Source organism: Fringilla coelebs (genome assembly GCF_963513975.1).
Source record: "Fringilla coelebs genome assembly, chromosome: 2".
In the NCBI taxonomy this organism is placed as follows: domain Eukaryota; kingdom Metazoa; phylum Chordata; class Aves; order Passeriformes; family Fringillidae; genus Fringilla; species Fringilla coelebs.
The window spans coordinates 34,040,324-34,052,553 of record NC_140029.1 but is presented as its reverse complement, the minus strand read 5'-3'; the positions used below and the strand labels follow the sequence as shown (position 1 = coordinate 34,052,553).

At 40.6% G+C, this 12,230-nt stretch overlaps 2 protein-coding genes across 8 annotated transcripts in view; one reads left to right on the top strand and one right to left on the bottom strand.

Annotated features, from left to right (window-relative positions):
- PPP2R3B (protein phosphatase 2 regulatory subunit B''beta) overlaps window positions 1-5,165 on the top strand; it is a 46,778-nt gene extending 41,613 nt beyond the window's left edge. For 2 of the 4 annotated variants that reach the window (XM_084226139.1, XM_084226141.1), the window contains 3 exons: window positions 2,031-2,149; window positions 2,257-2,363; window positions 3,131-4,343. In XM_084226139.1, coding sequence (XP_084082265.1) covers window positions 2,031-2,149; window positions 2,257-2,363; window positions 3,131-3,275 — 371 coding nt within the window. In that variant the 3' untranslated portion in view covers window positions 3,276-4,343. Of the gene's footprint in view, window positions 1-2,030; window positions 2,150-2,256; window positions 2,364-3,130; window positions 4,344-5,111 lie in introns of those variants that run through there. The other 2 variants (XR_014616994.1, XM_084226140.1) reach the window with 2 other exon arrangements.
- Window positions 5,166-5,648: 483 nt separating this feature from the next.
- The window catches only part of LOC311166798 (cohesin subunit SA-2-like), a 57,838-nt gene continuing 51,256 nt past the window's right edge, over window positions 5,649-12,230 (bottom strand). For 3 of the 4 annotated variants that reach the window (XM_084226966.1, XM_084226967.1, XM_084226968.1), the window contains 4 exons: window positions 10,497-10,687; window positions 9,231-9,405; window positions 8,155-8,239; window positions 5,649-6,639 (listed from right to left, as the gene is read on the bottom strand). In XM_084226966.1, the coding sequence (XP_084083092.1) occupies window positions 6,631-6,639; window positions 8,155-8,239; window positions 9,231-9,405; window positions 10,497-10,687 (460 nt within the window). In that variant the 3' untranslated portion in view covers window positions 5,649-6,630. The remainder of the gene's footprint in view (window positions 6,640-8,154; window positions 8,240-9,230; window positions 9,406-10,496; window positions 10,688-12,230) is intronic. The other variant, XR_014617036.1, reaches the window with a different exon arrangement.

The following is a 12,230-nucleotide window of genomic DNA, read 5'->3' as shown; positions in this document are numbered from 1 at the left end:
TTTTAAAGACACTTGTCGTTTATTAAGATGGGATTTTTTGCATGCCAAGAGAATTGAAATGGCTCAAAACTAAAACATAAAGCTTAATATTCTTATTTTAACAAGTTAAAATGGATTTTCTTAGTGAAAACACATCACTAAAGGCAGATAAAAATTGTGAATGAAGAAGGAATATTAAGTGTGATTCATCTGAAAGCTCCATCCCTGATATCAGTGGAATGAAGTCTTAGACCAACATTGTGTAACGCATGGGGGCTAGGGGGCATTTAAAATGAAGTGAGCCAAGCTCTGAGAAGCACATTTGTGTTTTATGGCTGCTCACAATCACCTCCTGAACTCGGTAGTTCCCTTCCAGTCTTATGTTATTCTTCTGAAAGAGGTATTCATAATAATATTTCTTTCTGCATTTAAAATGAAACAAGATTGATGTATCTCGTCTATGTCATGAGGATGATAAAAGGCTATCAAACACAACCAAGATGAGTTATTCAGGCTAACAAAAATGAAAGCCAGTTAAAAAGGGTTCTTTTTTTTTTTGTATAAACTGAATTAAGAAAAAAAATCTGGTTTTCTAATACAAAAACTAGCATATACTGATGTTTCACTTTGTATCTTTGAAACAAAGAAGACCCTTTCATAAAGTTATGGCTAAACTGTGATATAGTTTCTACAGAATGCTTTGTGTGCTAAAAAGCAAACTTTAATTTCTGGAGACCTGAATTAATTACTTAAATTTTACTCCTGTTTTGTTGCTGCTTGAGAGACAATGGTAGGCATCTACATGAGTGTTATGTGTCTAAGCTCCCATTGCAATAAATGGAAACTGGAGAGCAAATCAATGAACCAAGTATAGGAGTCTAACTTAAACTGGGAGCTTATGTAACTAGGATTCAAATCATTTGCTTGCTTGTGGAGAGCTGCTGCCACTTGAAATGGCGCAGTGCGCCAGACATCTGTGTGGGTCTGACAGATCCAGCACAGGTGCCACAGGGATTTGTGTCCTTCTGCAGCACCAGTGACAAGCCAGGCAGAACATGCTGGGGCTCTTCATGACACATGCAAGTGTGGCAACCGTGTACAAATGGGATTTGGATTTTGCTTCCCTGTGATGTCCTTGAGTTACACTTTGTTAGAGAATGGGACAGTATGCTGGGGAAATACTGTTCTAAGTCTGGCTTTTATTGAACTCTTCCATAACATCTTCAGTTAGTGCCTATTTGATTAACAGTGGAAGATTGTCTGTATTCCAAGTGAATCAATAAAGGGGAATTGTAAGGATAGTCCTCTGTCTTCCCTTGTGTATCTCATATTTTTTAGCCTTTCTGCAGAAGCTTCAATATTCAGCTTTGAAACAGGGTAACATTTCTGAGCAACCTGACAAATACTTCTAATGCTTAACACATCCATTGATTTGAGTCTTTAACGTATCACAGTATAAAAATCAAACAAAACACCTCTGAGCATTTAGCTTTCCTCTCAAGCAGTAAATATTGATCAGACTGGACAAGTGTGGCAACCTTGACTCTATGAAAAATTCATCTGTATGAAGAATAGTCACACACTGTCATCTCTGTCATACATTTGTCTGCTCAAGTCAGGGAAGAGAGAGGGCTGCTGCCATAGGAGATTCCTACCTGCTACCCTAGCACTCCTTGGGAAGGAATGTCTAACTCACTAGAGACTTCTTTCTGTTGAGGAAGCTTAACAAATACCTTAAATGATTCTTAATAGCTGAGGGACACAGACTGCATCTCACTTCAACATACTGACAGGCTGTGGGATATGACAACCACAGCAAGGAAAAAAATCTGAACCATTTCAAGTTTTGTACACTTTGAAGGACACATCTCTAGGTGTGTATTTCATCTGTTTGCGTCTCTCCCATTGCATTGAGGATCAGTGACAAATGTTGTTAAGCAGTGATGACTGAGTAATGATAATGTACCTTTTGAGTCCTCCACTTTGGAGAAAGGATAACTAGCTCTAATAATTTTATCTCTAATAATCTTATCTCATAATCTTCTTTACAGGAAAAATTACTCTGCATGATTTAAAGCGATGTAAGCTGACAAATGTGTTCTTTGATACTTTTTTCAACATTGAAAAATACCTTGACCATGAACAGAAGGATCAATTTTCTATGTTGCGGGTGAGTATGAGGCTTTAAAAGTCTTTATAGCTATGTGCTTAGCAATTAATACTGTTTAAATTAATTAATTAATACTGCTTTGTCTAACATACAACATGATTGTTTAGGATGGTGAAGGTGAAAGTCAAGAGGTCTCTGACTGGGAGAAATATGCTGCTGAAGAATATGATATCTTGGTAGCAGAAGAGGCAGCAAGTGACCAGTGGAACGACGGGTAAGAATACGGCAGGACAGTTAATATGAATCCTCTCTACTAAAGCACAGCCTCACCACCACTATCATTCATTTAAAAAAAGAATAAACACATCCTTCCCAAAACTCTTATTCTAGAATATGCATCTCTTTACAAGCCCTTGTTTTTAAATTTATAACTTGGTGAATTGAACCTTCAGATGATTTTTGTTTTCTGTTTAAATGTGGTGAAATCATGGGAGAAACTCAAGGTACTCCTCTATTTTAGTGAGCATAGTGGAGTCTTAGGGCAAAGCAGAGTTAAATACTATGTCTTTCTCTGAAAAAACAGCTGATGAGTACATAATGCCCTTATAAAGCAGTTTTAAAGAACAAAAATGCAGTATCTAAAGCTCATTCTCTGCACAGTCCTGTAAAGCAGATGGAAAAAGCATGTGATAAAATTCAGTAGTGGATGGGAAGACATGCATGAACACAAGTCACTCTAACCCAGGAAATGGTCAGTGGAGCAGTGTGTCAGTGTGTGCTTTGAATCCAGAGCTGCATTTCATACTGGAAAGTTCAGCATGTGATAGGAAAGTAAGCTAACTGAAATTCAGGGAATTATTACAGAACCCTGGTGCTGTTCTGGTTATGCTTCTTTATTATAAAATATTGGGAAGTATGTTTTTCCTGCAGTTGCCTTGTTAGTGTTCCAATATTTTGGCACTTCTTGGCATAGTTAGACTCTTTCATTTTCTTTCATTTTCTTTCATTTTTTTTTTCTTTTTTTTTTTTGTCTGCTTCTAGGTATGAAGCAGAACTGAATCCTGTAGACCATCAGAAGGCCAGTGTTCTAAAGTATCAAATGGAGAAAAGACCATTTTTTGAAATGCCTTCCCATCTGGCTGATGTAGACTTGGATGAATATGACTATGATGAGGATTTTGAATAGAGGTTACTTATGGTCAGCACTTGCAGAAGAGAAGGGACAGTCTGCAGCAGGTCTGCTACACACTGATAGGTTTCAGTGGGGTTTCTTTCCCCACTGAACCTTGTCAGTGGGGAAAGAAACACTTTCTATAGTTTTGTGCTAAAAATATCTAATCACTACACTACCTTTTAAGTAAAAGAAGTGCATTTATATGGAATGATGAAATTTTTGTATTTATTCAATAGTTTATCATTTGTAAAATAGATTAAAATATTTATTTTCAGATGTTGCATAATTCCTTTTTGGAAGAATAACAATATTTGACTTAAGAGAAAAGTAATCTACTGTTTTTATGAGAACTGTATAATTCTCTTTAAGCTGATGCGTGGTGCACTGACCATCTCCATCTCACCTGTGAACAGGTATTTCTGTCCTGGTATGGGAGGTAAGGAGACAATTTACACCTGCAGTGTGCTCGTGCTCCTAGACAGCCCTCTTTTAGGTTTTATGCCTTGGCAAGGAAGAGATGTGACAATGAGTGCACAGTTCAGCACTCATTTACAAGCAGAGTTTTGTCTGACAAGCTGTGCATATGAGTAGAATACACTAAAGTGAACACCCAAGACAAGTTGTTTTTTCTTTTCTGTGTAGTCCTTGTTTGCCCCAACTTTAATTTTGCCCATTTAAACTTCAGGTTTTTTGTTGATGTTAATCATAAAAAATTATTTAACAGTGAAGTCTGACTGTTCATACTTGATCCAAAATGGGTGTGTTAATTCATGCAGAAGGAACCAATTTTTTTTTAATCCTTTGTGTAGATGTTACTTGATCAGTGATGTGCACTAATTTGTTGTGGGCATTCAGTGCTTTTGTCTGTCCTCCCCTTTGCTTGTTTGCTATTGACACATTCCATGGATATTCATCAGTGTCACAGCAGCTTGAAATTGTTGCCTCACTCTTAACTGTTAAACAGGTTTTGTTGGGAAAAAAAATGTACAAAAAGATGTAAGTTATTTTTTTGGTTGCAGTGTAGATCTTTTAAAATGTTTAAAAAACATGTTTGTATTTTCAAATAAAGATTTTCATACATGTAATTTAGCAGTTGTAATTTTTACATACTGCACACAATTCATGTCTTACTAATAAAGAGCCATTCACCACAGGATGGGTTACACAGGTATGCAGTCTGGTTGGATAATTACAACAAGCTGCATATGCAAAGCAATCAGCCTCTAGCAGGTTTTTCTTCATCCAGAAGAGTATTTGCTGAGCAGCTGGGAGAAACCTGTTGTGCTCAACTCCTCACACCAGCTCCTGCACTAACCTACACACCTGTGTATCGAGAAACTCACTGCTGAAGTGCTGGTGAACCTCACTGAGGGAAACTCAAGTAACTGTAATACCATTTGAAGGATTTTGGTTAATTATTCCAGTTTTAAGACAGACTTACCAATGTCAAAGTTCTCCAGGGCTGGCTGGATCCCTTTCACTAACTGCCCATGGTCTGGAGCTTTTAAACAGTAAAGACAGAGAGAGCATTTCTGTGACACTGTTCCCTCAAGGAAAGGATGACCAACTGGCATTGCAGAAGATGATGCTGAACATCTGTTGCACTGCAAGAGATGCATTTTCCTCCCTTAAAACTTTCTCAAGAAGGGGGCTTGTAACTGGGCAGCAAACAGCCACAGGCTTTCCCAGCATGCAGTGACACATCTCTGTCACACAGCACTCTGGTGCAGGCTCGATCTCTTCTGTAGAGCCTGTAGCTGTTGTTGCCACTTTGTGTTTAATGAAGTGCCTGTTAAATCCTGCTCTCTATTATACTTGTGCTAACCAAGTCCCTTCTTTCCTAAATAGAATGTATCCTGCTATTATCAGAGAAGTCCTTTTTCTTAAAATATGAGCTTGAGGATTACTGGACTTTGCCTCTGCAGGGTAATTACCATCCCAATACCACTGTTACAAAAATTAAAGTATCCATATGTTTGATGTGGTTCCAGGTACAGCTGTTTTCCTAGTCAAGCTGTATTCTGCCTACAGAATGGTGAGTCCTTGGGCCTAGATCCACAAATCATCTACAGATGGATGAGGGGAAACATGAGTACCCCAGTCCAGGTAGGGGGAGTTACTGATGGAATCGCAGAGGAACTTGAGAACTGTCTCCCTTGTGTCAGCTTGCACACCATGCACAAGGAAAACCATGGATTCAATCTGTGGCACTTCAGTCTACCTAATACCTGGGCAACAGTCATGGCTTTCACTTCCATCTTCATGGGAACTCCCTGCTCAGCCTGTGGAATAGCATAACAAATGCAAAGGCCAGCACACATTTGCTGTCATTCTTTCTCCATCACGGTGTGGGAGTATCACACATTCAGTACTAATGGATAGCAATAGTTCTGTAGTTTATTTTACATAGTTACAATCCAAAATATATATATATATATAAAATAAAGCTGATATGATTACTGCAATGTACAATTCCAGGGAACAGTGAGAAGGGTCAGTGAAAGCAGCCCCATTCCCAGCCTACTTGCCACTGCAGCACTCTTGCGTGACAATCATTTGCAAATTCTTAATGCAAAAAATCCTCTATTTCTGAATGGCCATATTTACAGTCTATTTACATTGTCGTTCCAGGCTTTTTCCAAGTAAACACCACATGATCACTATAGGAAGGACTTCTTCCAGAGGAAAATTGTCAGCTGGTCCATTCTTTCTTTGTTACTCTGAAGCGTTGGGACAAGTTTTCTAGGAAGGTGTCCTGATGCTTACAGACCTCTAACCACATATTTCTAAGCAATGGAATTCAGAACTACTTTCAGATGATTGATCCAGGTTTTCCATTTTATAGGCAGGAAATGGCACTTGCCATCAGCCAGCAGGTCCCAGCGCTCACAGGTGGGCCAGGCTCTTTTCTCCCCTGCACTGGGTGCAAGGAAACACAGATCTCCATTTGGTTATCTTAAACAGTAACGAACACGGCTAGCAGAGCACTGCCCCCACATGCTTCAAACAAGCTTGTCTCACCTGGTTCACAGTGTCTTTGATTCAGTGTTTGGCAATACCCTGATTCCAATCCTGCAGCTGTGAGCTTTTCCAAGGCAGCATCAAGGATGAGGATGCAGCTGAGTAATGATGCTCAGAATGCCCAACCCTAGAACTGCAGCAGCCACCTCAGTACTGCCCACAACCAGCAATGGTGAGAAATCACCCACAGTGCTACAAGCTGGTTCTGGTGGATGCCCATGGGCACAGAGACAACCTGACCCATGTTTCCTGCCACCTCAGTTGATGCTCTCACACCACATTGACAAGTTCAACAATTTGCAGAAAAAACAGCATGTGCTTCACTTCTGTTCATCTTCTCAGTGTCTTAACTGTCCTACATCACAAGAAAAAAGAGATTAAGTCAGTCCTCTCCTATGAAGAAGACATCATGTAAGAGCCCAGAAGGAATCTGAGTATCAGTGTAGCATCGAACCATTCAGCAGCTTAGCCATAGACCCAGCCCTTAGAAAGAGCTACAGTTTCCACAAAAGGAAAGAAGCATTTCCATACCCCAGAAAGCCCAGAAGAGGCACAACAGGGAAAGGCACCATACTGCCTAAGTAGTGCAATTTCTGTATGGCTTTCATCTTTTTCCATGGAGTTAAATTCTTCTATTGTCTATCTTCAGTAAGAGCTGCTTCAAGTACATGGGCCAAACTGTCTATATTTTAACATGCATATAACTGAAAGAAAAGGTAGAAGTCCCTTTTTTTTTCCTTCTAGTCCTCTTTAAAAAATAAAAGCCCACCATATGTTAAAAAAACATTGGCTGAACTTTATAGCAAAAACTCATTTAAAAAGACAAAAATCATGCAAAGTCTGAATGTGGTGGTTAGATCCCAGATAACCAGTCACTGGAAATCAAGGGGTTGCCTGACTCACAGCAAAAATACTGTCTGCCAAACACTGAGTTATGTTCTGAAATGCAGACAACAGGGGGAAAAACCTGAAGGAACTGCTCAGCCCCCTGTAGTGGCTGACCCAGGAACCTTTAGGGGGCAGAAGGGTTGTGATTAGCTGCAGCACAGGATCAACCTTTGTCTCCCCTCCAACCTTTTCCTTGTACAGTCACTCTGCAAGACTCTGCTGTACAACATCTGGAGTCTTGCACTCCACTGGCCCAAAGGGCTAAAAGTCCTTCCCTGCTGCAATGACCTAGTCCAGGGCTGTGCTGAGGTCAGGCAGACAGCTGCAGCTCTGCCAAACTTGGATCCCAAAGGCAATCACTGCCCATGAGACAAGCCCCTGGCTATGCTGGTTGCCACTCCAAGCCCACAATGTTCTCATGCTTCCCTTCAATTCCCCAGTTTTGACAATTTAATCTGCCCAACAGCCTTGACTGGAAAAGGGCAGGAAACATGGGATACTCCAGCAAGAGCCCAGGGCTGTCCAGTGATTAGACACATTCTGAGTCTTTCAATCCAAAGAGTACTATGGAAACACCATTTCTGAAGCAGATATTCCCTGCAGGCCACACAGCAGTGCCATCTCTGCAATGTGTCAGTAACACAAAGCAACTGCAGCAGATGGCTCTTAATAAGGAAAGTTTCACAGTATGGGGAAAAAGAGTGGGGATCCTCCTCCTAATGCATCCAAAGTGACATTCAGTCCTTACAAATCACCTAAGGCTGTCTAGATGCTACAATAAGGATTGCCTCTAAAATGTAGATTGAGCTAGCTGAAGGAGGAAACTACAGTTGCAGCTGGAAAGGGAAGAGGGCATCGCCCTTTTCTCATCCTGACAAGGGCCACAAAAGAGCAACCCCCTTTGCTGCTGCACGGTTACCCAGGAAACTCTGACCCACCTCAATACAGCTGTCCTCAGAGCTGGAAAACCAGCCAGAATTACCTGGTCTGTACCAACGACATCAACATCTTCAATTGTGTCTTCTGGACCCTCCTCAGAGACATCTTCTGTCTTAACCTCATCTTTGCTGGAAAAGAAAAACAAACCAAAAAATAGCTAAGTCTTGAGATATCTTATAAACAGAGGCTGCACCTGGCAAAGGTGTGCTTAAGGCAGGGTATTTCACATACTAAGATCTGCTGCTGATATCCATGTAAGGTAGCCTAAAGTTACTGGCCCAGAATTTCCCTGTATGAAACAGGTTATGCTCTGAGGAATTTTCAATAAAGCAGTTCAGAAACAAAACACTGGTTTAAACAGGGGCTACCTTCATGTTTATAATTTGCTCTATTTTACTTGTATTCTCCAGGTTCATTTAACAAGTATCCCAAAACCTGGAAAAGTATGCATCTTCCCAGGATTTGTGTTTCACCTTTTAACCTACTAATAGGGGAAATGGCACCTAATACCTCAATAAATGCCTAAGAATTAAAGGAAAATACTGCAACTGAGCACTTTGATTGCTCAAAAGTAGACTCCAGACTCCCTGTTTCTGCAACACCTCTCTCACATCCAAGCTGTGAGGGGTTTCACTGCGGCATGTCTGCATGCTCTACAGCAACACTTCTCTAAAAGAAAGCCACAGGGTACACAGTGGTTAATAGCAGATCTGCAATGACAAGAATCCTCTTTAATTTCCAGAGATGCAGAAAACACTTATTGTCTGGCTGCAGCAAACAGCCCAAGAGTAACCAGCACCACAGATCTCCAATCTGGACACGGGAAGTGGGACAGGGAACTTTCTTCCATCTCTGTCTTTTTTTCTGCACACTTGATATTACTCCAAGAAGGCACAGAAGCCCTGTGATAGTGGCAGGAGAAAGCAGCAGATGTAGATATTGGACTAAGGAAACAACAAAACCCAGCCTGTCCTTGGAACACAGCCCATAAGAAAGACAGAAGGGGCAGACATCCTGAACTCATGAAGTATTAAAAAAAAAACCCAGAAGGTGGCTAGGGAGACCCCAAGTGTCAGTGCCAGAACATGTGAAGGAGCTCGTAAGACATCAAACTCTCACCGGTGTCTTCTACGCATCCCTCCTGGACAAAGGAATGGCAAATGTTCCTGCAGGTGCATCTCTTGAGATTTCAGCCTCTTTCTGCTTTTCCCTGCTGCAGAGGAAAGCTGGGAAACACACTGCTGTTCTGGGGCTTTGCTTCCTGCTTCAGTCTGGCTGGTTTCAGGCAAAGACCCTGCAACAGAGAGTGAACACAGTCATTCTTCAGCCTCACCCTCAGAGGTCTTGAGATGGACATTTCCAGTATGTTCCCCACAGCAGAGAAACAATTGGGCCAAGCTCAAAAGGACATCTGGAGCAAAGCATTCCTTTATTGAAAGAGACAGCTAAAAGCCACTTAAAAGAAAATCCATTTAATTTGCCCACTGGTCATTTTTGCAATCTAGATTTATGAACTTGGCCCTGGTCCATAACTGCTATCAGTACTGCTGAGTCTATATAATGCTTGAGAAAGCAGGGCCTTTGGGGATACAAAGGAACAAGCTCTCTGAAGGCAAGTCACTGAAATGAAGATTTATAAGAATGAGAAAGAAATTAAAGGACACTGTGGGAAAATTTCCTTTCCTCCACATACAACTGCACATGTCCATAACACTTAGCATTTTTATTAGCAATTGTTTTCATAATGGCTTTATTACATTTTAACTAAGTCCCACCATATCCATGCAGTGAATACTTCATTACAGATTGGCAGTCCATAAATGCTGCCAAAGCCTGGATGCAGCCCACTTAAATATAATTCTTTAAGGTAGGAGCTTAATCTTACAGGCTCCCTAGAAATTCAACAGAGAGAAAAATCCGAGAAGATGATTTGGCCCAGATAATCTGGCCTGAAGATCTGAATCGACTTCTGGAAATACCTCTCCTGTCTCAATTATCTACAGGGCCTAAAGCAACAATGTCCTTAAGTTATCAATTAAAAGCAATCAACTAAGTCTCAGTGGCTCAGACAAATGCCAGGTGTTAGTACACAGCAGAATTCAGATAATCTTGAATTCTCCTCACTCAGAGTCCTCAGCCCAACCCTACTGTTATTGAGTGATCAAGGGACTTGTAACAACAACAAAGCTAAAGGCAAAAACCACAGTTCAAACTGGGAAGTCCACAACATCCAACACACCATGATACTCTACTGCTAATGCAAAGCATGAAATACATTTTAGCATGTGCAAATTTGCTACAGCAAAGCAAAATAGCAAATACAGCAGTTTTGCCAGACAGATTAAAAAAAAATACAGCTGATCAAGAACTGGGAAGTTTTCCTACCATTAGACAATTTCCTTTTAAAAGAAGATGTCTTAGATGAGCCCACAGGGGGCCACTCTCCCAGACTGCCAAGGGCAGAGCTCTCCTCATCTTCATTTGCCAATAAAGAGTTTCTGTACGAGACCAAAGGCTGCCATTTGTCTCCTCTGCAGGGCAGTGGCTCTGTTATGTACCTCTGTAAGTAACTGTACCTGGAACAAACACAAAAGCAAGCATAAGGAAACTCACTATCCTTCCATTCAATATCTGGGGCAGGTACTGCAAGTATTTTCACTTTACTCTCCAAAGGTGCAAACAGAACTGTTGAAGAGAGGACACTATTTTTCTGTGAAATACCTCACATCTCTGAAGCGTCTATTTAAAATGCAAATATCTTCAAAGCTAAAAGTGTGCTTGAATTTTTAGCATTAGAAACAACACAAGATCCCCAGAAATTACAAAACTACATCAGCTTCTATAAAGAGTTTCCTGTGCAGGGAAAGTCTGCCAATTGCTGCTGCCAGTAGCAACCTGAACAGAGCAGAAATTCTGCAAAGATTCATCTCTTCTGGTGGCCTTTTCTGCCTCATGGACACAAAGGAGATCCCAGGCAAGAGATGCTCCCTGTGATTCAGTAGTAGAGGAAACAGTACAGGTCAGGCAATGGGGGTTTTATACCATGAATATCTATTCTGTCAAAATTTAAAAAAAGAAAAATCAATTAAAATATTTTTCTATATTATCAGGTCAAACTCAATCCAATTCTCTCACTAAAATGTCAAGTGTCTGCAAGAAGCAGATAACTGCTCTACAGTTGTGACAATACATGGGATGTGGGAAACATTATCTCAAATCCTTGTTCTGTCTGATTCAGTCCAGATATTTGACACTGGGTTTTCCTGAATCCCAGGTGAAGCCATCACCTTTCCTGGAGCTAAAAGGCCGTCTTCAAACACTCTATTTGAAAAACAGGACATTTCCAACAAAGTCTTTCTGACCCATTCCTACTTAATAACAGTAAGAAAAGAAAACCAAAGTCTGACTCAAGCCCAGTGTTGTTAAAACAGACCCCACCTTAGCAAATACCAGAAGTGACAGTTTTAACACCAGCCTGTACAACATATTATTCTTTTTTTTTTTTTTTTTTTTTGATTAGAAGAGTGGCCTGGAAAATATCAGACGTTTCATTTGCTTTGCAAAACAAGAAAACCAGTGCTGAGAGGAGGTCAGGGTAAGCACCGGCTCCAACACAATTAGAGTCCTGGACGCTGGGGGCCCCGGGGATCAAGAAACCCTGGTAATGGAATTTGTTGGTTTCAAACAAGCACGTATTGTAACTACAGTTTCAGGGTCTAATCCAACTGCTATCAATGTCAATGGAAAGACTCCTACTGATTCAGGAATCAGGGCCTTCATGCTGCTTGTTATTCAGCAATTCATTTCTTGTGAGCATTTTGTGGCACAGAGCAAATGACAAACCAGGTATTTTACTGCTACAGCCTGTGCAATTACAGGGGAGAGGGTTAAGGTCCATATACTTCAATGGTGTTGAAATATAGTCCTTTCTAACAAATGCCCATATTCTGTATCTCATATGTTACAGGTACGTTCACATATGTTAACATATAGACCTGGACATCAATCCCATGATTAATAGGAAAAATGAAAATAACCAGATGTTTGTTTCTCAAAGTTCATGTTGACCTAAAACATTCCATCCAATAATTTATGATGGAGCTAAACCTAACTATTTCT